Source organism: Lactuca virosa, chromosome 3 (assembly GCF_052849685.1).
Source record: "Lactuca virosa cultivar CGN04683 chromosome 3, Lactuca_virosa_CGN04683_v6, whole genome shotgun sequence".
NCBI lineage: Eukaryota > Viridiplantae > Streptophyta > Magnoliopsida > Asterales > Asteraceae > Lactuca > Lactuca virosa.
Genome location: NC_136428.1, coordinates 321,628,906 through 321,654,956, shown reverse-complemented (window position 1 = coordinate 321,654,956; position 26,051 = coordinate 321,628,906). Strand labels below are relative to the sequence as shown.

At 38.6% G+C, this 26,051-nt stretch overlaps 1 protein-coding gene across 1 annotated transcript in view; it reads right to left on the bottom strand.

Moving 5' to 3' along the window:
• Window positions 1–25,787, bottom strand: part of LOC145164734 (uncharacterized) — a 28,070-nt gene extending 2,283 nt beyond the window's left edge. Inside the window, exon 1 of the mRNA XM_079083427.1 lies at window positions 25,532–25,787. Within this exon, the coding sequence (XP_078939553.1) occupies window positions 25,532–25,787 (256 nt within the window). The remainder of the gene's footprint in view (window positions 1–25,531) is intronic.
• Window positions 25,788–26,051: the final 264 nt, after the last annotated feature.

Sequence of the window (26,051 nt, the reverse complement as noted above, 5' to 3'; positions counted from 1 at the left end):
CCTTCCTTGGTATGGTTCCTATTTGATAATTCATTATTCATGGAAATCAAAATCACGCTCGACTTCAGCGACATAAAGATCAAGCGGCTTAGCATCCATATTAATTTGTTTGGGCCGTATTAATTTGTTTGGGACTTGGGTCAATGTGATTTTGGACTGGACATTTGACTAATTTTGGGCCCTAAAGAAATATATAGATAAATAAAAGTTATATATATATATATATATATATATATATATATACACTATATATTCTAGAATTTTTGGGCCCCCTTGAGCCGTAGGCCCGGGGCCGTCGCCCGGGTCGCCCACCGTCAGGACCGGCCCTGAATAAACGTCATCGCTGGGATCCAAAGTCGAGATCTAAAAATAAAGAAAAAAGCAACTATAAGCAGCATATAAGAGAAAATAATGATTCTATAGACTGAAAAGAATAGTCAGGATCGTTTGCCAAGAGGGAGAAATGATAATGACATGGTTTAATGAAGATGAGGTTCGGTGCGGTGGTTATGGCTGATGGGGGCGACATCAAGGAAGATGTTTGAAGTTCTAGGCTTTTCTTGAGGGGTTGAGATGAGGGGGAGAAATGGAGAAATCGATTGGTCTACGTCCTTAACACACAAGTTTATAATGTTTGTTTTAATGTATGAGTGATTGAGTTGTGTGTTATTTCATAGCTACAAAAGATTGGTATATTAACCCTTTTATTTTTTATTGGTTGATTTTTATTCACTTGGATTACCATCATATACCATTGAAATTTAATCCTAAGGTTAATAGTTAACCTCCTTGTTTTTAAGACTTTGTCTTAAAATTTAGTGGGTCCCAATTTATGTATGCATTATAAAGTAGTAAGTGTATATATATATATAATTTGTCATGCATACATACCCTAATTATGGTTAATTTGAAAACTGGATATTTGGCTAGAGTAACGATTAGGTACAGATCATATCCTTATATTTGTCCGACATTACTTCTAGGTACTATGTTTCCCTAGGAAATTGGTTATTATAACATCTAGGTAACATCACTTCCTAGACTATCTAACATCATATCTCTTAGGCATAGTATCATAACTTATAAGTAAGTATAGTATCTATAGCTACATTATCCTAAGGTTTCATTCTTTATGAAATGATTGATATTTAAAGATATAAATATATTTTGATAAAGCAGTTTGATAAGCATGTATCCCCTCCCTCGGGGTTGTAATATCCGAATTTTCGGATACATTAAATGTGTGTTTAACCTTGAGAATTATAGTATGACTCGACGAGTCGTGAGTCCGACTCGCCGAGTAAGGCTGAGTTGCCAGCATGGATTTAATGAGTGGACTCGACGAGTCAGAGAGCTGACTCGCCGAGTAGGTGCTGGGCAGAGAAACCCTAATTTCCGGGGGTTGGGGCCTATTTAAAGGCACTTATAGCCTCATTTGCGGCTACACTTCCCTGAGAACAAACCCTAGACGACCTTTGAGCTTTGAGAGAGAGTGCTTGGCTAATTGTGAGTTTGTGGTGCATCTTGTGAAGAGGAGAGAAGAATTCCAAGCCAAGGGTCAAGAAGGTGCAGCTAGATCTCAGATTGTTTCTCTTCAGAGCTTCTGGGAAAAGTATAAAGCTTGCACCTTTCTCATTATTTTGTATAGATCTCATGATTTTATGAATCTAGGGTTTTTCCACACAAATATGAGGACCTTGAGTGTTTTATGTTCATTGAGAGGGTTGAACTACAGATCTGGACCATGTGAGGTCCCTAGAGTCCAAAAGTCCCTGCTTTATCCAACCATAATAGTGATCTTGAGTGAAAAAAACTTTTTGAGGTGTGTTTTGGCATTTTAAGCTCAAAATGCCATGCATGAACATAAAGACTGTGACTTTACGTGGTTGATGAGCCTTAGGAGTGCAGATCTAGAATTTGGGAAGGTTCTATGCCTTGAAAACGACTGAATGAGATATGATTCTGAATGGACTCGACGAGTCAAGGAGCCGACTCGACGAGTCGGTGAGGGTTTGTCCCGATGGGTTTGATTGTGCGATAACTCGGCGAGTTGGGGGTCAACTCGACGAGTTGAGCTAGAATTTCTTGAGACTTCTGAGGAAACGAGGGGACTCGACGAGTCGCAAGAGTGCACTCGACGATTTGGGTCAAACATGGACTGTTGACTTGAGTTTGACTTCTGTTGACTTTAGGGTTTGGTCAACATGAGTAATAAAGACCATGGAGGGGTAAAATGGTCTTTTACCCAATTCGAGAGTTAGAGAGAGAAGAATAACACTTATTTACTTAGAGTCGAGAATCGAGTATTAACTAGAGATATTTACCCTATGTGTTAGGCAGTGGCTAGTTCGAGATTCGAGTTCGAGGATAATTTCTTGTTGCTTGCAAGGTGAGTCTTCTCACTATACTTTACCTAGAGTGGTACTTATGTGTGACCGGAGGGTCTTATGTGCTTACATTGAGTATTATGTTATCCTGCCTTATGTTTTATGCTATGCATTATGTATTTGTGATTTATGCTATGCAGAGCTTTACAGACCGGAACAGAGGGTCCAACGAACAGTGGGACTAGAGGGTCCCACTGAGACACATTGATTGGAGGGTCTTACAGTGATATAGCCTCGAGTGGCTAATCAGCTCTGTGTGTGGTATTTTGGGGAACTCACTAAGCTTCGTGCTTACCGTGTTATGTGTTATGTGTTTCAGGTTTTCTTAGAATCGCGGGAAGGCACGGGCTTGATTGTACACACCAGTGAAAGAGTTATGTTTTTGAGGATCCTGGATTTTAACCAAACAATTATGGAGTTGCGAATTGTAAATTTATTAAATGAGATTTTTGTGCAATGTGTTATGAGAATGATGTGATTTTAAAAGAAAATTTGTTTGAAAATTTTCAGTGTTACAAGTTGGTATCAAAGCCTTGGTTTGAGGGATTCGGATACACCTTCGGGTATGTCTGGACTCAAACTGGGGATTTGAGAAAAAAATTCAAAAGAAATGATTTTTTTTAAAAACGAGCAAGGTGTCTAAGAGAAAACGAGAAGGAGCAGTGTGTACAATCAGCGAGAGCCCGAACGGTGATTTCCCAAAGTACCCTTACTTATTTGTGTTATGAGTTATTATTGAGATATTAGTGACGCATGCTAGGAGATAGGCTAGGTATTTCATATTTTAGGGCTAGAGTTGCCTGATTTGTGATGCCTTAGCCTAGGGATTTTGCTATCTGTCATGTGTTTTGAGTATGTCCGAAGTAAGAATATCCAACAGGAATATTTCAGAGATAGAGCTTTGAGTAGAGGAGTAATCTAAGAGATATGCCTATATGAGCTTTGGAGGAGCCTACTAAGAGAGTAATTAGATACCCGTGTGGGGTAGAGTTGCTTGAGTTCGGTGACACCTGTTGAGTGTGAATAGAGTAAATAGAGTTGTAACATAGAGTGGTTTTACATGCTGGTGGAGATTATTCGATGCCCGAATGCTGCTTGCTTCGTGCTTTTTGGAACTCTCGATGATGGGAGTCAGCTACTAAGTGAATATGACGATATTCAGGAGGTAGATGGCTGGCATCATAAGGAGTTCTTCAGCAGCTAATGGCAGAGAAGTGGGGGAACCTAGGAAGAGCCTAGAGAGTGACCTTAGTCAGATAAGTATGCTGATAGATTAGAGTATTCGCTGGGGAGCGATCAGGTTGAACGAGATTAGGGATCGAGAAGGTTGAGTAGATACTTAGGAAATCTGGGACGATCCGTGTGGAAGGTATGTGTAGATGTGGAAGGTAGTATGGGCCCGTACTACTGAAAGCAGAGGACCCGTACTCGAAACAGGGAGACTTCTAGAGGTTCTAAGTAGCAGATTAAGAGGAGATAACATGGTTCGGGTACCATGATTCATAGCAGATCGAGAGATGATCAGAAGGTTCGAGTATCATGATTTGAGGAAGTCAGTGCTTCTGGTTTTACCAGTTATCCCGTTGTGATTGATTATACTGAGATCAGATGTGATAGAGTGTGGGGCCAGAGGGCCATGTTGAACGGGTTTCAATGGAGCATACCGTGAGAGGGAAACTGAGTTAGTTTCCGAGAGATTTTGGGGAGATGACAGTTGGAGTCGAGAGACTCAGGGATCGGTAGAGATGGTGCTTTATGGAGGATTACGGTCTGAGTTGAGTAATCGGCTGATAGTGAAGTTGTCACTGTTGTGACCAGAGTGGTGCTATTTTCTGTGAGAAGCAGAAGATATATTGAGCTTCCGGTTTTTGAGCTTGGAGGTAAACTCTGTGGGGTAGCGTTAGTTGCGATCTTTCACCTGAGTATCTGGCAATATGTCTACCACAAGGTAATATTATAGCATGAGAGAGTCATCATTGGGGACTGAGATGGTCAAGGACAAGCATATACCCTACTTGAGGATAGTAGGGCATATGTTAGTAGTAGTGTCAGGTGAACAAGAGGAGTATATTGGGGCGGTGGCACTCATTGTCTGTGATGGATATCGAGTGTCGGGGTGAGGTCTTTGCTCTCATGAGAATTCTCATGATGGGACGTTGGTTGGGAAGTCGAAAATGAGGAGTAATTTTCAGACTGAGAGTTGTCACTACTACTTGACACTGGAGATGTCTGGTAGTGTGTCAGTATGAGATTGGATTGACGTTGGGAGATTGGTCGGGGAATCAGAAACGAGGTGCATGATGGTGCATTATTTCCAGATTGAGAGTCAGGACGGTGTCGGGACAGTCGGAGTATCCGACGGTGTGTCGGTCTGAGGCATTCAAGATGACTAGAGGTAGTCACGTTGGGAGGATTCTGAGGTTTTGTCTGAGACGCGGGATATTTGGAGTTGCTTGATTCCCATCGGGAAGATCATTGAACGATTGCGAGGTTCATTTCAAGGGTCAAGTGTAATATACCTGGTGAAACAGTCTCTGTAGTAGATTGTTGGTATGCATGCGGTGATGGTTCGAACCTTGAGTGGGGGAGAATCCGGGTATTTTATTGAAAGGATCAGAGATTTGTTCAGGGGCGGTTAGAGAACTGGATATCGAGACCTGCAGTTCGAATGCATGAGACCAGGGTTATTGGCGGTCGAGGCGAAGTGCGGAGCGAGGTAATGCATGATGCACATGTTCATGAAAGGATGGGTGTATCCACGGCAGGTGGCCGCCGACCAAGGAAATCTATTGAGGTCAAGAATTTTTCCGGATTGCAAATGTTTGGGTTCAAGGCGGATGGGTCATTGAGGTTTGGAGTCGAATGCCGAAGTATCAGTTTGATGTATGGATTGTTATCTGCATTTCGGGAAGGATAGCAGATGTTTTGGGCAACTAACTTCAGGGTCGGTATGAGTATTCTTGCATAAGTCTTGAGCAATAGAGGAGGGAGTTTCGAATTGTCATCAATATGTTCCGAGTCATTGATGATTCCTCTGTGTTTCAAGTTGAGGGTTGGAGTATTTTGAAGTTGCGAGTTGTGCGAGAGGAAGATCGGTGGTGGAGTCGAGATATTGTGAGATTCTGGGAGGATACATTGCGGTATCCGAGTATGATGCCATGGGTGGCGGATCAGTGGTTGAGGCAATGCATCGTGAGGTTCTGTGATGGCGTACCGAGGTATTTGAGTTGAGGCCCTAAAATTTCATATTATTTTGAGACCTGAGTCATGAGATGTCAAGTGGAGTATCAAGTGACGACGGTTCCAGTGGGAGCCCTTCAACTATCTGTCATCAAGCGGAAGTATTCTAGAGTGTAAATTGCAGCAAGAAAAGTGTTGGTCACGACGGTTGTCGCCAGGAGTGGTGATGATTAACATGGGTGGGCGTGTGTACCTATCTATGTTAAGCCGTGGGGTATTCGATAGTGAACTCAGTGGGGTGATGAATCGAGGATGAGATTAAGGGGGATAAGAGGGTGAGTGGATCCGAGTGGGAGTAATCATTTCGGATTATCCGGGGAAAACCATGGAGTGAGCCCATGGCGAGTCAGTGAGAGAGAGTTTTGTGATTCTACGGGGAGCCGTTGTGTTCACCAGTCAGCGAGAGAGTATTGTGGTACTATAGGGAGCCTTAGAATTCATGAGTTAGTGAGAGAGTGGTGTAGGCCTGCGGGGAGCCGTAGCCTTCACGATATAGTATGAGGGAATGTTATGGTACTATAGGGAGCCGTAGTATTCGCTAGTCAGAGCATGACGCAGAAGAGTTTTTTTAGGCTTGGGTAGCCTTATTCTTTGAGTTTCGGGAATATGGTGGTCGGACCAGGAGCGAGACTGTGGTCACTATGCTTGTCGGGGATCGTTATATTCTGAGTTAAGTTGTGGTTATCGCAATTGAGCGGAATTGGAGGAGTGATGTACGTGTGGGTTGCGGGTCATGGGTCATGAGTTGAGGGCTTCATTGGGACGAGTGATTCCAATTCCGTGTCGGACCAGACGCTTGAGTTTTAGTTTGGCTTGAGTGGTGAATTGGGCAGGCAAATGAGATTCCAGATTCAGAGATGGGTTTCATTTTGAGGAGTATTGGGTGTCATCTGATGTCTTAGACCTGAGTGGGTCAGTTCGCTTGTATGGAAAGGACCGCAAGGCGCATGGAACTAATGAGTAGTAGACGACAGAGGTTGGGGGTGAGACGAATTTCGGATTCGCTTAAAGTAACGCGAACTTCGTGACTTGTATGTCACACTGGGTCGAGATAGTTGTTGTGAGAAGGAAGTCAGTGAGACCTTTGGGTCATGCAATGGGTAACCTTTGGAGGTTCAACTGTGGGGACGATAGTTGACCTGGTGATCAGTGTTAAAAGGGATATCTGAGAGGGAGCTGAGGATTATGATATTTAGAGGTCAGAGGATGCTTCTGAGCAAGCATGATCATTTTCTTGTGTTGAGGGTAGGGTGTTGAGAGTTCTTTGTTCAGATGTGATTTCGATTGCAGTACAGGGGATGGGTCGCTGGTGTAATGTGACCCTTTCGCTCATTGGAGTATGATTGGAGCGCTTAGTATGTCTGGTATGAGCGATCGGTGGCAATTTTTTTTCTTTTGGGCTTTGACTTGTTTCTATCAGTCGCTACGAGAGAATCAGAGGGGCAATGAGTTTTCAGGGTCCGTTATTCGAGGAGCGAATAACATGATTATAGCTTGAGAGGGCGGTCGGGTAGTGAGACAGACCACTAGAGTTTTCAGATTCTGGTGAGTCAGAAGGGGTATCGTAGCGGCAGAAGGGTATGCCCTCTTCCGAGTTTGGGAGTTCCTATTTTGTTTCAGGTGTCTATGGAGGAAGTTAGTTGTGTGGTATGAGATCCTTCGGTGGTACTTTTCGGGTTGTTGGGTTCAATCTATGTAGCATTGAGAAGCGATATCGAGGGCGAAATCTAATTCAGGTGGGGGAGAATTGTAACATCCGGATTTTCGAATACATTAAATGTGTGTTTAAACTTGAGAATTATAGAGTAACTCGACGAGTCGTGAGTCCGACTCGCCGAGTAGGGCCGAGTTGCCAGCGTGGATTTAATGAGTGGACTCGACGAGTCAGAGAGCTGACTCGCCGAATAGGTGCTGGGCAGAGAAACCGTAATTTCTGGGGGTTAGGGTCTATTTAAAGGCACTTATAGCCTCATTTGCGGCTACACTTCCCTGAGAACAAACCCTAGACGAACTTTGGGCTTTGAGAGAGAGTGCTTGGTTAATTATGAGTGTTTATTGCATCTTGTGAAGAGGAGAGAAGAATTCCAAGCCAAGGGTCAAGAAGGTGCTGCTAGATCTGAGATTGTTTCTCTTTAGAGCTTCTGGGAAAGGTATAAAGCTTGCACCTTTCTCATTATTTTGTATAGATCTCATGATTTATGAATCCAGGGTTTTTCCACCGAAATATGAGGACCTTGAGTGTATTATGTTCATTGAGAGGGTTGAACTATAGATCTGGACCATGTTAGGTCCCTAGAGTCCAAAAGTCCCTGCTTTATCCAACCATAATAGTGATCTTGAGTGAAAAACCTTTTTTGAGGTGTGTTTTGGCATTTTAAGTTCAAAATGCTATGCATGAACGTAAAGCTTGTGACTTTACGTGATTGATGAGCCTTAGGAGTGGAGATCTAGAATTTGGGAAGGTTCTCTACCTTGAAAACGACTGAATGAGATATGAGTCTGAATGGACTCGCCGAGTCAAGGAGCCGACTCGACGAGTCGGTGAGGGTTTGTCCCGATGGGTTTGATTGTGCGATAACTCGGCGAGTTGGGGGTCAACTCGACGAGTTGAGCTGGACTTTCTTGAGACTTCTGAGGAAACGAGGGGACTCGACGAGTCGCAAGAGTGCACTCGACGAGTCGGGTCAAACATGGACTGTTGACTTGAGTTTGACTTCTATTGACTTTAGGGTTTGGTCAACATGAGCAATGGAGACTATGGAGGGGTAAAATGGTATTTTACCCAATTCGAGAGTCAGAGAGAGAAGAATAACATTTGGTTACTTAGAGTCGAGAATCGAGTATTAATTAGAGATATTTACCCTATGTGTTAGGCAGTGGCTAGTTCGAGATTCGAGTTCGAGGATAATTGCTTGCTGCTTTCAAGGTGAGTCTTCTCACTATAATTTTCCAAGAGTGGTACTTATGTGTAACCGGAGGGTCTTATGTGCTTACATTGAGTATTATGTTATCCTGCCTTATGTTGTATGCTGTGCATTATGTCTTTGTGATTTATGCTATGCGGAGCTTTACAGACCGGACTAGAGGGTCCAACGAACCATGGGACTGGAGGGTCCCACTGAGACACATTGACCGGAGGGTCATACAGTGATATAGCCTCGAGTGGCTAATGAGCTATGTGTGTGGTATTTTGGGGAACTCACTAAGCTTTGTGCTTACCGTGTTATGTGTTATGTGTTTCAGGTTTTCTCAGGATCGCGGGAAGGCACCGGCTTGATTGTACACACCAGTGAAAGAGTTATGTTTTTGAGGATCCTGGATTTTAACCAAACAATTATGGAGTTGCGAATTGTAAATTTAATAAATGAGATTTTTGTGAAATGTATTATGAGAATAATGTGATTTTAAATGAAAATTTTGTTTGAAAATTTTCGGTGTTACAGGGGTAAAAATTTTGAAAATAGTAAAATGGGGTCGTGAACTAATCCTAGTCACATGAGTCGTTCGCATAGGTTTGAATCAGCATCGGGACTATGGGGATCTCATAGGATAGCTATGACTTCGAGAGGTGCAGAGAGAGTTGTTATATAATGGTGTGTAGAATTTGGGTGCCTTCTGTTTATAGGCATGGAATTTGGGTGCACGCGACGCAAATATCTGTGCGCGTCGCATGTGATAATCATGGATCCATCCAGAGAAGGCCATGTTTCACTACCCTTATTGGTCAGGTCACTCGCAATCTACTCGAATCTGGTGTCAAATGCGGAACGAGCAGCGACGCGCACCTTGCGCACATGAAATGATTTTGGAAAAATTATTATTTCTTCGTGCGAGCTCCGATCTAATCCCTCTATATATCTATATAATGATCTCAAGGAGTGTGACAACCGTCAAAATTCGAGTCGGTTCTAGATTTGACTAGAATTAGTTGCACATATAGGCACAACACATATTAGACTTAGTAATTAGAAGCTAAGTTATAACCTAGTAGAAACTTGGAAACAGATAGAAACAATGGATGGTGTACTTAGATTTCACATTGATATGTGAATTCTACAACTACTTAACTGTAGTGACTATCCATATTCGGGTCGCTCTTTGAATCGAACACCTTTTTATGAATCATATACACACATCATGCACTTGACCTAGTGGTATAAATTAGGTCCGAGTCTCGTAGGAACTTAAGTCAAAGTTGAATACTAGGACTAGTATACTCGATTCCTCAATTTCGCTTGAATCTCGGAATCACTACATAGAATGCCAATAAACCGATAAAAATAAATTACAAACATTATTTATAACTATAAAAGAGTTATAATACCATAAGATAATTTAAAGTCTCAAATATTCTATTTATTTTGATATTCAAAGTTTATTAAACTCCAAAGCCCTAAAAGCCCTAAAAACTCATATTTATAAACTTTAACCTTAAAAATCCTATAAAAACAATTATGAACCTTATAATATTATCTTATCATAATAATTATTATGAAATACAATTCAATGAAAAATAAAGATTTAGTTATTAACATTTACCCTTGATTTATAAGTCAAAAATCAAGAGTTTTATGCATAAAAACTAGGTTAAGGTGCACATTTTATAAAAAGTTGGATATTTTTATAAAAGATTTGAATTTTTATAAAAGAAACAAGAGAGAGAGAGCCTCTCCTCCCCTAAAATCGGATCCCTCTCTCCCCATATCTCTCTCACACTCTCATTCTCCAACACACACACATCTCTCTTCTTTCTCTCTCTAGAAAACTCTCTCTACCTTCTCTCTACTTTTTCTCTCCAAACACCACTCCATTCTCTCTTCCTCCCTCTAAGAACCAAGAAATTTTCCAGAAAACAAACCCAAGAACACTCCTCAAACTCGAAATCTTCATCATCTTGTGGTATTCTTGAAGGTAAAATCGATTTCTACTTCACTTTTCCTTCAAGTTTTGCTCTTTTTCTTACACTTTCTCCTTCTTCATCTTCTTCAAACTTGTTTTCTTTTTGTTAAAATGGTTTTTACAACATGATGGATGTGTTTTAACACCATGCATGTATGATAAACAAGGTTGCATGTTCATGATCTTAGTGCAAAAATCGATTTTAAGGATTAAAACATCAAACTCAAGTTAAGAGTTTTTGAGAAACAAAATTTTGTTCATAAATGCATGTATACATTTTGATAAGTTTTAATCTTTTGATCTCTGGAAACATGACTAAAATATGAGTTATCATGATATATTTAAAATACTTGAAAAGATTTACTCAAGGAAATGATGAAAACCCACTTTTCTAACCAATCATCATGCATGCAATCTGCCAGATTTCTTTACCTGACTTTAAACTGTCATATCTCACTCATTTATTAGCCAAAATCTTTTTCTGAAATATAATATTTTGAGTTAGCTCTCAAACCCATCTGACCTCACTTGAAAATTCCAATATTTCGATTTTTACCAATTTTTACAAAACTGTTGCTCAAACAACACTTTCCTTATGAACATTTGTTTTGTGTTGCATGTTCAAAGGACTTATTCATCACTACAAATCATTCAAAAATTATTTTAAACTCTTAATATCATGTATTAATAGGAACAAAAAGATCTTGATTCAACAGTCTTTGTAACATGTTGCAAAAATTGTCAAAGTAACATCAATAATCTTTACATAAATCACAAGAACCAAGTTTTCTCTATACATTTTATTGAGCCTTTAGGCATGGTTTTCAACATCAAAAATAAGAAAACAATTTTTCATTGTTGTTAAATTGTATGAAGTTGCATTCTGGAAATTTTCAGCTCAATATATATTTTCTTTATTTTTATATGAAAATAATAAGAAAATAGAGTGTTAAATCATATAAAATACTTACACTAGTAAATAAATTCTGGAAAAATTCTTGGATGATTCTTTAAGTTAATAAACATCTCCCATGAAGTTTCAATGACTTTTGTTACTGTTTAATATGGTTTTGAATTTTCTTTTTGTTTAGCCCCAATAAATCATAAGACCACTTTAGACAATTTGAAAAGGCTGTATAACAATTTTCGTAGCTTCTACCAGAGGTATAAGACTTAGAAAAATATTTTCAAAATTTTTCATAATATATTCCTATTTTTCTCCAATTTTTGTATTTATAATGGACTAAAAATAGAAAAAATAGTTCTGCTAATCCAAAATTCATGCAAATTTACCAGAACACCTTGTAGTACAAAAGGAGGCTATATAAAAATTTTGATGATTTTTTCTTCTGTATACTATTTTTCTCCTATTTTCTAAGATTAAATACACTTAAATACACAAAATCGGATTTCAGTATATAAAAACCACATTTGGTATTTTTCCCAGATTATTTACTCTGTAAATGAAGTGTACAAAATTTTTGGTAATTTATTTTAACTGTTTAATAATTATTCTCCAATTAATGATTATTTAAGAGGATAAAACAAAGAAAAATAGAAAGACTAATTGAAAAATATATTTTATATTTTTCACAGCTTCTACATGTATAATAAAAGTGTTACAAAAAGTTTGGGTAATTTTGGAAACTGTTTTCTATTTATCCCCATTTTTATTAGAATAAATGCATAAAAATCATAAAATTGGGTTAAACAGTTTAGAAACCCCTTTTTATATTTTTCCCAGCTTAAGTATGTGTAATGACATTGTTATAAAAAGTGTGGGGTATTTTCATAACTGATTTCTATTTTTCATGAATTTGTATCTATTTAGAGAATTAAATATGTGAAAAATGGTTATACATATTCATAATCGATGAAAATTTATCTAGAAGTCTTTTAGTACATTTAGAACCAAAATCTGAAGTATGGTAATTTTTATTAACTGTTTAGTATTTTTCATGATTTTATGGTTATTCAAGAAACTAAAATCGTGAAAAATAGTCAGACAAATCAAAAATTCAAGAAAATTTATCTTAAGGTGTTTGACATCAATTAAAACTGAAATGCAAAGTTTGGGAAAGTTTAGAACTAAATTGATTTAGTTTTGAATATTTAATCATTGGAACACCTCTAAAATGTTAAATATTAACATTTCAATAATGAAAATTTTCCACTTAAATTGTTATATAACAATTGATTCTTTGAAATTTAATTTTCACAGAAAAATGTTTGTAACTTATCAATATTAAATTTTGACACATTATTGTCATAATTCTATTGTAGTAGTAAGTATACTAGTGTTAGATTTCGATTAGAGACTCACTAGCGAATACCATTATTGTAGGAATCGGTAGTGGTACACGTGGAACGTAGTTCAAGGCACCATTTGCATCATCTAAATGTATTGTGAGTATTCACGCACTCCCCTATTTTCAGTTTTTATGTTTTGGGGTGGAAAAGCATGTCCTGAAAAACTATTATTTAAATGTTGTATTTAAATTGATTTGTATCAAACATGATTGCTATTTTATTGCTATGTCTCTCTATGTATGTCTATGCAACACGGAACATGAGAACTTATCGTACTAAGGCCCTTCCCTTATCTCTAACCATTAACTCTTTGAGCCAATGGTCATTATGGATAGCGCTATTAAGAATTGACAACTCCTCACTCGCCCTATTGCTGGAGTGCATGATACCATATTCATCTATGGAACGATAAGCATAGATCTTGATAGGGCTTCAGTCATAGGTTTGGTTGAGACTCATTGTTTGCTCATACACATACAAACTCGTTACTTATTATAGCAATAAACTTGTTTATAAATTATAGCAATGAACTTTGTTTCTCATTACAACAACGAACTGTTATTACTGAAAACTTATATACATGTTTTAGCAATGAAATTGTTTGCTCCTTGTAGCAACGAAATTGATTGCTCATTTTAACAATGAAACTTGTTTACTCGTTTGAGTAACGAACTTTATCTTCCATGAGAATATGAATGTTGCATCTTATTTGGGCAACATACCTTATCTCTCATGATGACAAAGAACTTTGTTTTTACAAACTTATTTACTCATCTTAACAATATACTTTTATTATTGGAAACTTTTATCAAAACTTTGATTTCAATTCATGGAACCAGTATTATTTTGTTTATCTGTGAGTACTCACCAACTATTTTTATAGTTGACGCTCGTTTTACATGCTTTTTCAGGAATCATCGAGTAAGTGGCACTTAGGGACACTTCACTTTTAGGAGCATTCGCATGTGTTGTATTTCAATTTACATTGTAATTTCTTTTAAAAGTTGTTCAAACCCATTGTGAATTTGTAATGATTTTTAATACTATGGTTGGTGTTGTCTTTTAACTTTTGCGATGAAACCCTTTGTACTGCCACGCCCTGTGTTTCCGCTTTAGCGGGGTGTGACAGAAAATGGTATCAAAGCCGAAGGTTATAGAGAATACCAGTTTTCCTTTGGAGAACCACAACTATAGCCAAAAAAAATTTCAAAACGTTTTTAAAATACTGAACATACTACTGGTATAACTAATTCGAGTACGCATTATTGGACTTTAATTAAGTATAGCCTGGCCAACTATGCTTAATTAAGGAAACTTAATGCGAGGCTTGAAATGGTTATAGTAGAATTATGTTCAAAACAATTTTCAACTTAAACTTTTGAAAAACAAAATTTTTGATGTGCGTACGGGCATTGCATATTATAGGCATTCATCTAGATACACTTAGAAACCAAGTTCACTGTTATATCAATGCCCTTGTTTAGAAATATTCTTATCCCTTATCAAGTGCTAGGTTAACCACTTAGGTTATATCACTAGCCACTCTAGGAGCAATGCACATAGTACTAAGAACGGGTATTCCTCGGTAGCTATTGACTTTAGATGTAAGATTAGTAGCTAGATATACACAAGTAATAATCTTAAGTCAAAACCTATACCAATTATTCCTCAATACCTCTTCATCGTCTTCGTACTGTAGTTACAACTAGGAAAGCGTTCTGATACCGACACGGATGAAAATTGGAGCATCGCTTAAGGAGGTAGATGAGTCGTTTCTAAGTAGCCACTTGGATATCATTGCAGAGCATTCCCAATTCGACTCACGAGGAGACACGGAGGTTTAACGCATACGTGAGACCTTATTACAACGCTACGATTTAGCTCTACGTTGTTTCCACCTTGAGCTTAAAACTTAACATAGGATGTCCCTTTGACCTCTATAAAAGGTCGTAAACTGTATTGACACCATAAAACGTTTTTCAAACAATTTTTCTTGTCTTTTATCTTGGGGGAAAAGACATCGGCACTCGCCTTGTACTCACCTTAGTATTTAGGTACGATCGGCTACACTAACATACTTATTCCTTATTTCTTAATCTTCCATCAAAAAGTTAATTCGTTTCATCGGTTTTATTTTATCATCGATAAAATACTTTATAACCACTTTATACAACTTACTAGACCTTTCCTAACAATTTACGTCATATTCTCGCTAAAAATCTTTTGACAACTTGCTTTAATTTAACACTTTTCTTCAAAACTCAATTTAACCAATATTTGTTTTGACATTGCTATTTCAATTTCATTTCAATCCATTTCAATGGATAGATGTGATTTTAAGGGCATATAAACCATTTTAAAACCTTGCTTACCATTTTGACACGTTTTCGAAAAACTTAGAAACAATTTCTTTTATAAAAGTGTTTAGACTCTATGCTATAAAACTTAAACATATGACATTGAAGTTCATATTACGTGTAAAAGCTTCACTGGGTCTTTCAAACCACTTTTGTTTTGGTTGACCACTTCCTCATTTAGGCATTATGCTTTACTTAAATGTGTTTTCTTGAAACCCAACATGATATTTTTACAACTTTATAATCCAAATGTGTTTACAAGACATCACTGGTTCCTACATTTAAAAACACACCTTATTTGTTTATTTCATTTCAAATTAGTTTTATAATTTGTGTTTATAAAACTTACAACATTGCAAAACTTAGTGTTCACTTTTAAACTTTCAGTGACGTACTTTTGACAATGCACAATTATTCATCTAAATATGTTAAGTCTTTACATTATCCGTTTTAACCATTGTTGGACCCCAGTCAAAAAGGTCAAAACTGTCAGATTTTCAATTACAAGTTTTAGTGTTTCTTCTTTTTCACAAATGGAGTTTAACTTAATAGATAACTCGTGAATTTTTAGCAAACCTTAGAAAACACTTTAAAACTTCTTCATTTCTATTTAATCATCAATATACATCACATATTGAAGTTTGAAATATATCTCAACCTGGTTTTAAATCTACCTATATGTATTGTTCTTATAATTTCAACAATAACAATCATTGCCGCCGCTACCTTCCTTTTTCTTTCCCCCAAACTTTATTTCTCGCTCTCCTTCTGATTTTAGATCTCGCACGCCATAATATTAACATAATACATTATCTAACTTTGTTTCTATTTATTTTGCTTCTCTTGGTACCATGTTCGTACACATATAGACTAGAAGTCTACCCTTTCGTTTTGAGCGATTAATACGTGTATAGTTGTGAGTCATAACTTCGATTTAGTCAACTTTGATATATTCAATTATGCCTTTTACCATATACATCTTGTTTTTATTTTTAAATCTACAATAAACAAGTAATCCTTATTTACATTTGCTCTTTCGTTCTAAATTTGGAAACTTGATTTAAAATGCAAGTTTCATTGTATCTTTCGTTATAAGTAATACACAAGATGAATACCTTTATGCTTATAATTTTTCTATATCCGAAAAATATATGTGAAGGATATGTATCCTTATGTTTCTTCTTTTATTTAAATACATCAAAAGTTTTAAATTTTACGATTATCTATTCTCTAAAGGATTGTTTTTGTAGAAACACTAAACTATGAATGCACTATTTTCAAAGATTGACATTTTTACACCTTTCTTAAAATAGTATTTTACTTTGCAATTTTCAGTGAGTTCCTAAACTCTCAACTTTGTTTTCATAAATAGTCTGACCCGTAAGCTTGAATTTGTCCTGACTTAGACAATTGGACAATTTCTCAAAAGTTTAATACAAATATTTCTATACAAATTCCTAATAGGGTTAAAAATAAATGATTTTACAAAAATCATATCTCTCTCATACGGATCTCGTTTCCGACATTCTTTATCTTAATGTTTTTATCTTAAAGAGTACCACGACTCTCCGTTTTTCACTTTTAGTCAAAACTCAACCAATCTCTAAGTACTATTTTGACATTAATTAACTTTTATTACTCAGTTGATTTTCATTTTTTTAAATCCATAACTCTTTGCTTTGTAGTCGGATTTTTACGGATTTTATATCCTTGGAATCACGTTAATGAGTACTTTCCAAATACGTTAACCAACTTAAAAGACGGTACAACTTTTTAGATGCTTATTTTTGAGCTTAACAGTCATTTTATCAAAAAAATTAATGGCACATTTGATTTTTATTATCTCAAAACAAAATGTTAGGCTACTATATATATATATTTTCCTACTCTCTCCTACTGGTGATCAGTGACGAAATCCTCTTGGTTGTCACGTTCTCCCCCTGTTTAGTAAATTGTGTCCCGAAATTTTATCTCATTGTGGGGCTTCCTTCGAACAAGTGAGGGTACTTGTCCCTCATTTAGTCCTCTCATTCACGTGTGTAATCTAGTCCTCGCCTAGACTTTCATCATACCTTGACAATGGGAATCCGACTTTTCTTTAGCCGGTTGACCTCTTTGTCCATAATTTCGAGTGGCTCTTCAGTGAAGTTCAGTTAAGGGTTAATCTGAATTTCATCAAGTGGAATGATAAGCGTATCGTCGGAAAGGCACTTTTTATAATTAGACACATGGAATACATCATGCACGTTATATAGCTCTTGGGGTAACTTAAGTCAATAGGAAACTTGACCAATACTATCACGGATTTCAAATGGTCCTATGTACCTTGGATTCAATTTACCCCGCTTTCCGAATCTTATAACTCCTTTCCAAAGAGATACTTTGAGCATCACCCTATATTCGACTTGGAACTCTAGGGGTTTATGACTTACATCGGCGTAGCTCTTTTGACAGTCACGTGCTGCCTTCGTGGGCTTTCATATCAGCACTACCTTTCTGTCGTCTTGTGGAAAATCTCTAGGATTGTTCGTAGGGTATCCCCTACGAATTTCTTGGCCAGTTAGGTATCTCCAACTTCTATCCAAACAATAGGAGATTTACATTTTCGGCCGTATAGTGCTTCGAATGGTGTTGCCTTAATGCTCATGTGATAACTATTATTGTATGAGAACTCAACTAGAGGGAGGTAAGTATACCATGTGCTTCCAAAATCTATCACACATGATTGGAGCATGTCTTCTAGCATTTAAATGGTTCTTTCACATTGGCTATCGATTTGAAAATGGTAGGTTGTAGACATATCCAAGAGAGTACCAAGGTACTTTTACAAACTCTACAAGAAGCGAGAGATAAATCTGCTATCTCTTTCAACGATAATAGATGAGGGTACCCCCATTTACTCTGACGATCTATCCAAGTTACATCATGGTCAGCTTCTCCATTCCCTTGAGGCCTTCTTCTTTATCGTTTCCTTCAGTTAAAGTCTTGATTTGAGCACTTCTAATATGTGAGATTAGGTTATACTAAATATTCATTGTAAGTGCTTTGACTCTACGAGATTTAACTCGTCCTTTATGGCTCAAGGCGTCAGCCACGACGTTATCCTTTCCTGGATGATAACAAATCTCACGATCATAGTGGTTTAGCAGCTCTAACCATCTTCTTTGTCTCATGTTAAACTTTTTATTATCGAAGATTTGTTGCAAACTCTTATGATCCATGTAGACTATACATTTTGTTCCTTAAACATAATGTCGCCAATTTTTAAGGCCAAAAACTATGGCTCCCAACTCTAAGTCATGGGTGGTGTAGTTATTCTCATTCACCTTCAGTTTTCTTGAGGCATAGGCTATGAACTTCTCCCTTTGCACTAATGCACATCGCAACCCTTGATGTGAAGCGTCACAATATACTATGAAGTGATCAATACCTTCAAGAAGGGATAGTATCGGCGCGCTACACAACATTTCCTTCAACTTTTGGAAAGCTTTTTCATGTTGGTATCCCCAAACAAATTCTATTTCCTTGTGGGTTAATTTTGTGAGGGGTTTGGCTATGTGGGATAAATTTTCTATAAGTCTTCGATAATAGCCTGCCAGTCCCAAAAATTGATGAATCTTTGTAGGAGTCTTGGGTTCTTCCCATTACTTTACCGCTTTAATCTTGGAAGGGTCGACATAATTACCTGTGACATCCCCATTTTCACGGCCAGAAAAGACCGATTTTTTCTATGCTTTGTTTGAAAATTAGAGTAACATTTTAAATAAAAGTGTTGCGGAATTTGTTCCCAAAATAAAATATGATAAAGATTTATCAAAGCATTTCCGAAGAAATGTCTTTCATTAAAAACCTAGGGATGTCATGTTCGATACAGATCAAAAGCATAAACAATACAATATAAGCCTTACAACATTTATTCATAACTACAAGCCTATAATCCGTAATCCCTCAGGCAAACATCACATCTATGCTCGAGTGCCACTACCTGTAATACAAGAACCTGAGTGGGTCAGGTTTAGGAGCCTGGTGAGCACATAGGGTTTTTAACCCACAATAAATAAGTTATTTAATTTCATCAACCATCAATAACCCGATTACCCGTTCCCGTTATCCTCACTTTATGTCCCTAAAACACCCATCATAAGGGACCTAGCCTAAGGATCATTATTGGGATGGACACTACTGCTGAGGGGATTCCTCAGCAGTAAATGTCCTTAAGGCAACCATGAGGGGGATGGAGTACACCTGTGAACACATCGTTCACAAACACCTACAGGTTGCGAGCCTGCTAGTGTTCCGCTAGACCGTCTAGAAAGTCCGTGGTCGTCATCTATACTCTGCTAGATGAGTGGAAACATCGTCAACATCGAGGCCTCTCATCATTTTATTTCATCACACCTAACTATTACATCTACCCGTGTTTTACCCAACACATTTTGTAGATATAAAATACATATATAATTTAAATCATTTAAAACATGTATAAAAACGTTCATCCAGCATAGACAACAAGTATTAAGATAATATGCACACATAGCACGTAATTTATATAAAATACTTCATATCTATGTGTAAGATGAAAGTAACTATGCACTCACTTGTTAAAGTGACGACTCGAAATTCGAGCAACGCTTTGCTTCTTAACAATATGATTTCCTTCGACGAAACCTAGTATTATTATCACTAGATTTTAGTCTAATATTTATTGCGACTAATTATTAGTCTAGATTCATCATTAACTCAGAGTCTACTTCTTGATCTATCAAGTAAGGAACAACCAGGTAGGATCATATCGGAGGTAGGGTCCGTTTCGTATACGAAGTATACTGTTTGGAAATCCCACTTTAAACACCTCACTAAATCACAGCCTAGACATCATTCCCGTAAGTAGATCAATCAGTATCACGACTTTGAATCACTGATAACTCTTATTTATAGGTTCATAATAACAATATTATATTTAAATATAAGCTATATTTAAAATATGGTAGGCGTATCTCACTTACATCGGATTTTTATTAAAAACCGGGCTTCGCTGGAGCAGTTTTTCTGAGCCAAAGGCTCTTCTTTTCAGAGCCGTTAGGCGCTCCGGGGCTTCTGCCTCGTCCTAGGGAGTTACCCTAGGCTTTGGGGGGGGGGGGGGGGGGGGTTAGGGAGGCTTAGAGAGAGTTTCTAGAGTGAGAAAGAAGGGATTGAAGATGTGAGGAATGAGGCACCCCGACACCACTATTTATAGGATGCTTGGAGCGTCACCACATCATGGTGCCTCTCTCCACGTTGTGGTGTTGCGTAGGCTCCAAGGCTTCGCCTGGTGCTGACACGTGGTGCCGAACACACGAGTAAAACAGCCGATTTTCAAAAATTCATAACTTTCGCATATGAGCTCCGTTTTCGACATTCTTTATATCCACGCGTAGGTAAAAATAAGATCTACAAGTTTTCTTTTGACTCAGTCGGCTAATTCTCGACCGATTTTAAATTTAACAGTATGAGGAGATGATATTGTTAAACGACTGCGAAAAATCCGTAACTTCTACATACGGACTCCGTTTTCGTCTGTCTTTTTATCGTTGAGCTCCTATTAATGAGATATTCAATTCTCATTTAGGTCGCGTTGGCCAAATCGCTCGATCTAAAATTCGAGTTTCGGGTTGTGCACTGCTAAGCCAAATCTTAGAAAAATCATAACTTCTTTATACGAAGTCAGATTTGGGCGTTCTTTTTATGCACACTCTCGGTTTAACGTATAATACAACTTTCGTTTAGATTACTTAGGTCAAAAAGTCCTCTGTTGTAAATTTACTATTTACGTCACCCAGCATCATGCCAATTTTGTCGCGAAACTTCGACATGCCATAACTTCTTCGTTATAACTCGGATTCTGACGTTCTTTATATATCCGGAATCCTTGTTTCGACCACTACAACTTTATGTAAAGATATCGGGTTTATCTCACACTTTAATTTTGACGCTTATTTTTATTCTTTATTAATTATATCTTTATAATTAAGTATAAAGTACATAAATCACATAATACGCAAATATTTCATCTTTATTACTTCAAAATAGGTTACAATGGTTGACCTAGACTATTAGATCATCTACTAATGCTTAGCCCCGAAACACTGGGTTACAATTCTCTCCCCCTTAGGATGATTCCGTCTCGGAATCATGCATCAACAAACAGATGTGGATAGCGACTCATCATGTCACTCTCTATTTACCAGGTGAGATTCGACCCATTCAAATGTTTCCAATGGACAAGCACTAAGTCGACCATCTTGCGTCGTAACTTCTTAGTCTTACGGTCAACAATCGCCTCGGGCTCTTCGATTAGCCTCTTATTCTCATCCATCCTTAACTCTGAGATTGGAATTATGTCGGGAACTTCTCCTGTGAACTTCCTCAAATAACACACATGGAAGGTGTTATGAATACTATCTATTTCTTCGGGTAATTCGAGCTTGTAAGCTTGGTTCCCAATCTTCTGAAGAACTTTGAACGGTCCAATAAACCTTGGACTCAACTTTCCTCGTTTTTCGAATCTTATAAGTCCCTTCCACGGTGAGACTTTAAGCAAAACCGAATCCCCAACTTCGAAGGTCATCGACCGTCTTTTCTTGTCAACATAGCTCTTTTAACGATCCTGAGCTACTAACATTCTTTCCCTGATCACCTTCAGCTTTTCAGCAGTCTCATGGACTATCTCGGGGCCAATAAACTGCTTTTCCCCAGCCTCAAGCCAACAAGACGGCGTACGACACTTTTGTCCGTACAAGGCTTGATAGGGTGCCATCTTGATGCTCGAGTGGAAACTATTGTTGTAGGAAAACTCTACCAGAGGTAAGTGCTCATTCCAGTTACCTTGGAAATCCAGGGTACATGCTCTCAGCATATCTTCCAGTGTTTGAATCTTTCTTTTGCTCTGACCATCAGTCTGCGGATGGTAAGCTGTACTCAAACACAACTTCGTACCCAATTCCTCTTGTGGACTTCTCCAAAGCCTTGACGTGAAACTACTATCACGATACGATACAATCGTTAGAGGAACACCATGAAGTCTTACAATTTCCTTCACGTAAGCATTTGCAAGCTTATCCATAGACCACCTTTCGTTGGCTGCTATGAAGTGTGCACTCTTATTGAACCGATCCATGACCACCCAAATCAAGTCGTGACCGTTCTTCGTTCTGGGCAGTTTAGTCAGAAAATCCATGGTGATGTCTTCCTATTTACCCATGGGTACAGGTAAAGGTTCTAAACTCCCATACGGTTTCTGATGTTGTGCCTTAACTCTTGCACAAGTTACACACTCAGCCACATACTTTGCAACATCGAGCTTCATCGTCGGCCACCAATAGTAGGGTTTTAGGTCCTTATACATTTTAGTGCTACCGGGATGAATCGAGTACATGGTCTTGTGAGCTTCTTCCATCAGATGATCTCTTATTCCTCCCATCTTAGGTACCCAAATCCGATATTGGAATACCTTCAGTCCTTGACTGTTTGTACCGAACACTAACGTTTTTCCCAAACGTTTTTCTTTTCGGTCATTCTTCTCTGAAGCTTCTTCTTGATCTTTCTTGATGCTTTCCACAATCGTCGAGACAACTTCTATTCTCAATGATCTTGGCCTCTTCTTTTCAAGGTTTACTTTCCGACTGAGAGCATCAACGACAACATTTGCTTTACCAGGGTTGTAAAGTATCTCATAGTCGTAGGCCTTGAGTAACTCTAGCCAGCGTCGTTGCCTCATATTCAATTCCTCCTGATTGAAGAGATACTGGAGACTCTTATGATCAGTGAAAAGTTTGCACTTCGTGCCATAGAGATAATGCCTCCATATCTTTAGGGCAAATACTACCGCTGCCAACTCTAAATCATGAGTGGGGTAGTTCTTTTCATGTTCTTTCAATTGTCGAGATGCATATGCTATCACCTTCTCTCTTTGGGTCAGAACACCACCCAACCCGACTCCAGATGCGTCACTATAGAAAGCGAAGTCTTCAACTCCATCGAGTAGAGAATGAATCGGTGCTTCACATAATTTATTCTTTAACATCTCGAATGCTTCTTCATGCTTCTCACTCCATGTATAAGTAGCTCCCTTATGGGTCAAAGCTGTTAATGGAGCAGCTATCAAAGAAAAGCCTTGGATAAACCTTCGGTAATATCCAGCTAATCCCAGAAAGCTTCGAATCTCCGTGGGACTTTTCGGTCGTTCCCACTTCATCACAGCTTCGATCTTTGCTGGGTCAACCATTATCCCTTCTTGTTTAACCACATGACCCAAGAATTGGACTTCTCGGATCCAAAAATCACATTTGGAGAACTTTGCATACAACTTATCCTTCTTTAATACTTCTAAGACTTCTCGCAAGTGTCTGCCATGCTCCTCCTGGCTTTTTGAGTAAATTAGAATGTCATCTATGAACACTATCACATATTTATCGAGGAATGGTTTACAAACCCTGTTCATCAAATCCATGAATGCTGCTGGAGCATTGGTTAGTCCAAACGACATAACCAAGAAATCGTAGTGTCCATATCTTGTTCTGAATGCAGTTTTCTCAATATCATACTCTCTCACCTTCAGCTGATGATATCCTGGCCTAAGATCGATCTTTGAGAAATAGCTCAAACCTTGCAGCTGATCGAATAGGTCATCAATTCTTGGCAATGGGTACTTGTTCTTCACCATTGCCTTGTTCAGTTCTCTGTAATCTATGCACATTCGCATGCTTCCATCTTTATTTTTCATGAATAGCACCGGAGCTCCCCAGGGTGATGAACTAGGTCGAATGAAACCATTGTCCAACAACTCCTAGAGTTGCGTCATGAGCTCCTTCATCTCCGTCGGTGCTAATCGGTATGGGGCTTTTGCTATTGTCGCCGTTCCTGGTAACAAGTCTATTCTGAACTCCACTTGTCTATCAGCCAGTAATCCGGGAAGATCTTCGGGAAAGATTTCCAGATAATCACATACGACCAGTATATTCTGCACCTCATTCTTTTCCTTCATAACATCGATCACAAATGCCAAATATGATCCACATGCTTTGTATAAACATTTTCTGGCTTTCATCGGGGAGATTATTCCAGAGTTTACTCTGCGTTTGTCCCCGTACACCATAAATGACTCTTTCCCAGGTCGGTTCACCCTTACTATCTTTTTCCTGCAAAGTATCTCAGCATCGTTGGCGCTAAGCCAATCCATTCCTAGAACGATGTCAAAACCGTTCAACTCTATGGACAACAGCTCTTCGTAGAATTTGTTTCCGTTTAAGTCGATGACTATGTTCTTAATACGATCACTAACAGGTACGAACTTGCCACTGGAAACTTCGAGAATTAGGGCATTATCAAGTTTTTCTACAAGCAATGCTAATTTTCCTCCAAATCTATGCGATACAAAGGAGTAGTTTGCTCCCGAATCAAATAGTATATTGGCAGGTAATCCATTTACAAGAAAGGTACCTGAAGCGACATCTGTTGCCTCCTTCGCAGCCTCAAGCGTCATCTGGAAGGCTCTCGCCTTCGGCTTTGGTGGAATGTTGGGTCTTCCTGCCTCCTTCTTCTTCTGGCAGTCCCTCGAGATGTGCCTCTCCTCGTTACACCCATAACATATTTTCTTTGTGAGGGTGCACTCATTGGCATAGTGTCTGGGCTTTCCACACTTAAAATAGGTGACTTCTCCGTCGCATTTCCCGGAGTGCTTCTTCTTGCACTTGTCGCACCACTTCGATTATGCACCTCCTCCTCTCGACCCAGACTTCGAGAATTTACTTTTCTTGTTGGACCTCGAAGATCCATCGAACTTCCTTTTCTCACCAATTTTGGCCCTCTCCAGACCCCTTTCCTTCTATTGGGTCTCCACATTCTTAGCTGCTCGAACAGCTGCTTTCAGAGTGGTTGCCATCTTGACTGTTGGGCCAATGTCGACTGGCAGTCCGTTTGCGATCTTGTCAATTTTGGAGAGTTCGGTTGGCACTAGGTATGGAAATAACTTCATATTCTCTGTGAATGCAGTAGCATAGTCATCAATGCTCATTCTCCCCTTCTTCAGGTTTTGGAACTCATTGTTCAGGACAATCAGATCTATCTCTGAAGAGTACTGCACCTTCAGTTGTTCCAAGAACTCTTCCCATGACATCTTCAGGGCTTCTCCTCGCGGCATCGTATCTGCCAATAACTTCCACCAGCTCAAGGCTCCAGTCTTCAGTTGTCTTACTGCGAAGACGGTCTTCTGTTTCTCGCTACAGTTGCAACTCTCAAACACCATCTCCATTTCGGAAATCCAGTCCATAATCTCAATAGACTTTGGGCATCCTGAGAGACTTGGTGGTTTCGCACCCAATAAATTCTTGTACATTCGACAATCCTTTTCATTTCCCCTTTCTGGTCCATTCCTTGCCCCTTGGGTTCCAGCTTGACTCACAAGGCGGCTATAGTTTCCCTCCTCCGATTGCTCGGGAATCAGTTCAGGGTTCTCAACGAGTACCGTAAGTTCCTCTTGGTTTCGTTGAAGTAATCGCCTTGTTTCCTCCATTTGATGATCTAACGTCATTTGGATCATTGCTTGTACTCCGACCATCGTTATTGGCTCAGGAGCGGCTACCACAACGGGTATTTGCTCAATCACTGGTGGTTGGTTCCTGTTCCCATTTGCGTTCCCGACTCCACTTCGGGTTCTTGCCATCTTGATCTATACACCGAATAAGGTGAATTTAGATCTTTATTTTCGATAGATGTTTAAATCATCCTTATTACTCCGAAACATTTACATGTTAGTTCTAATATCGTAGTCGTATGTTTAGAATCCTGAACACATAAGGTTTCCAGTTCTGGTCGGCAACAG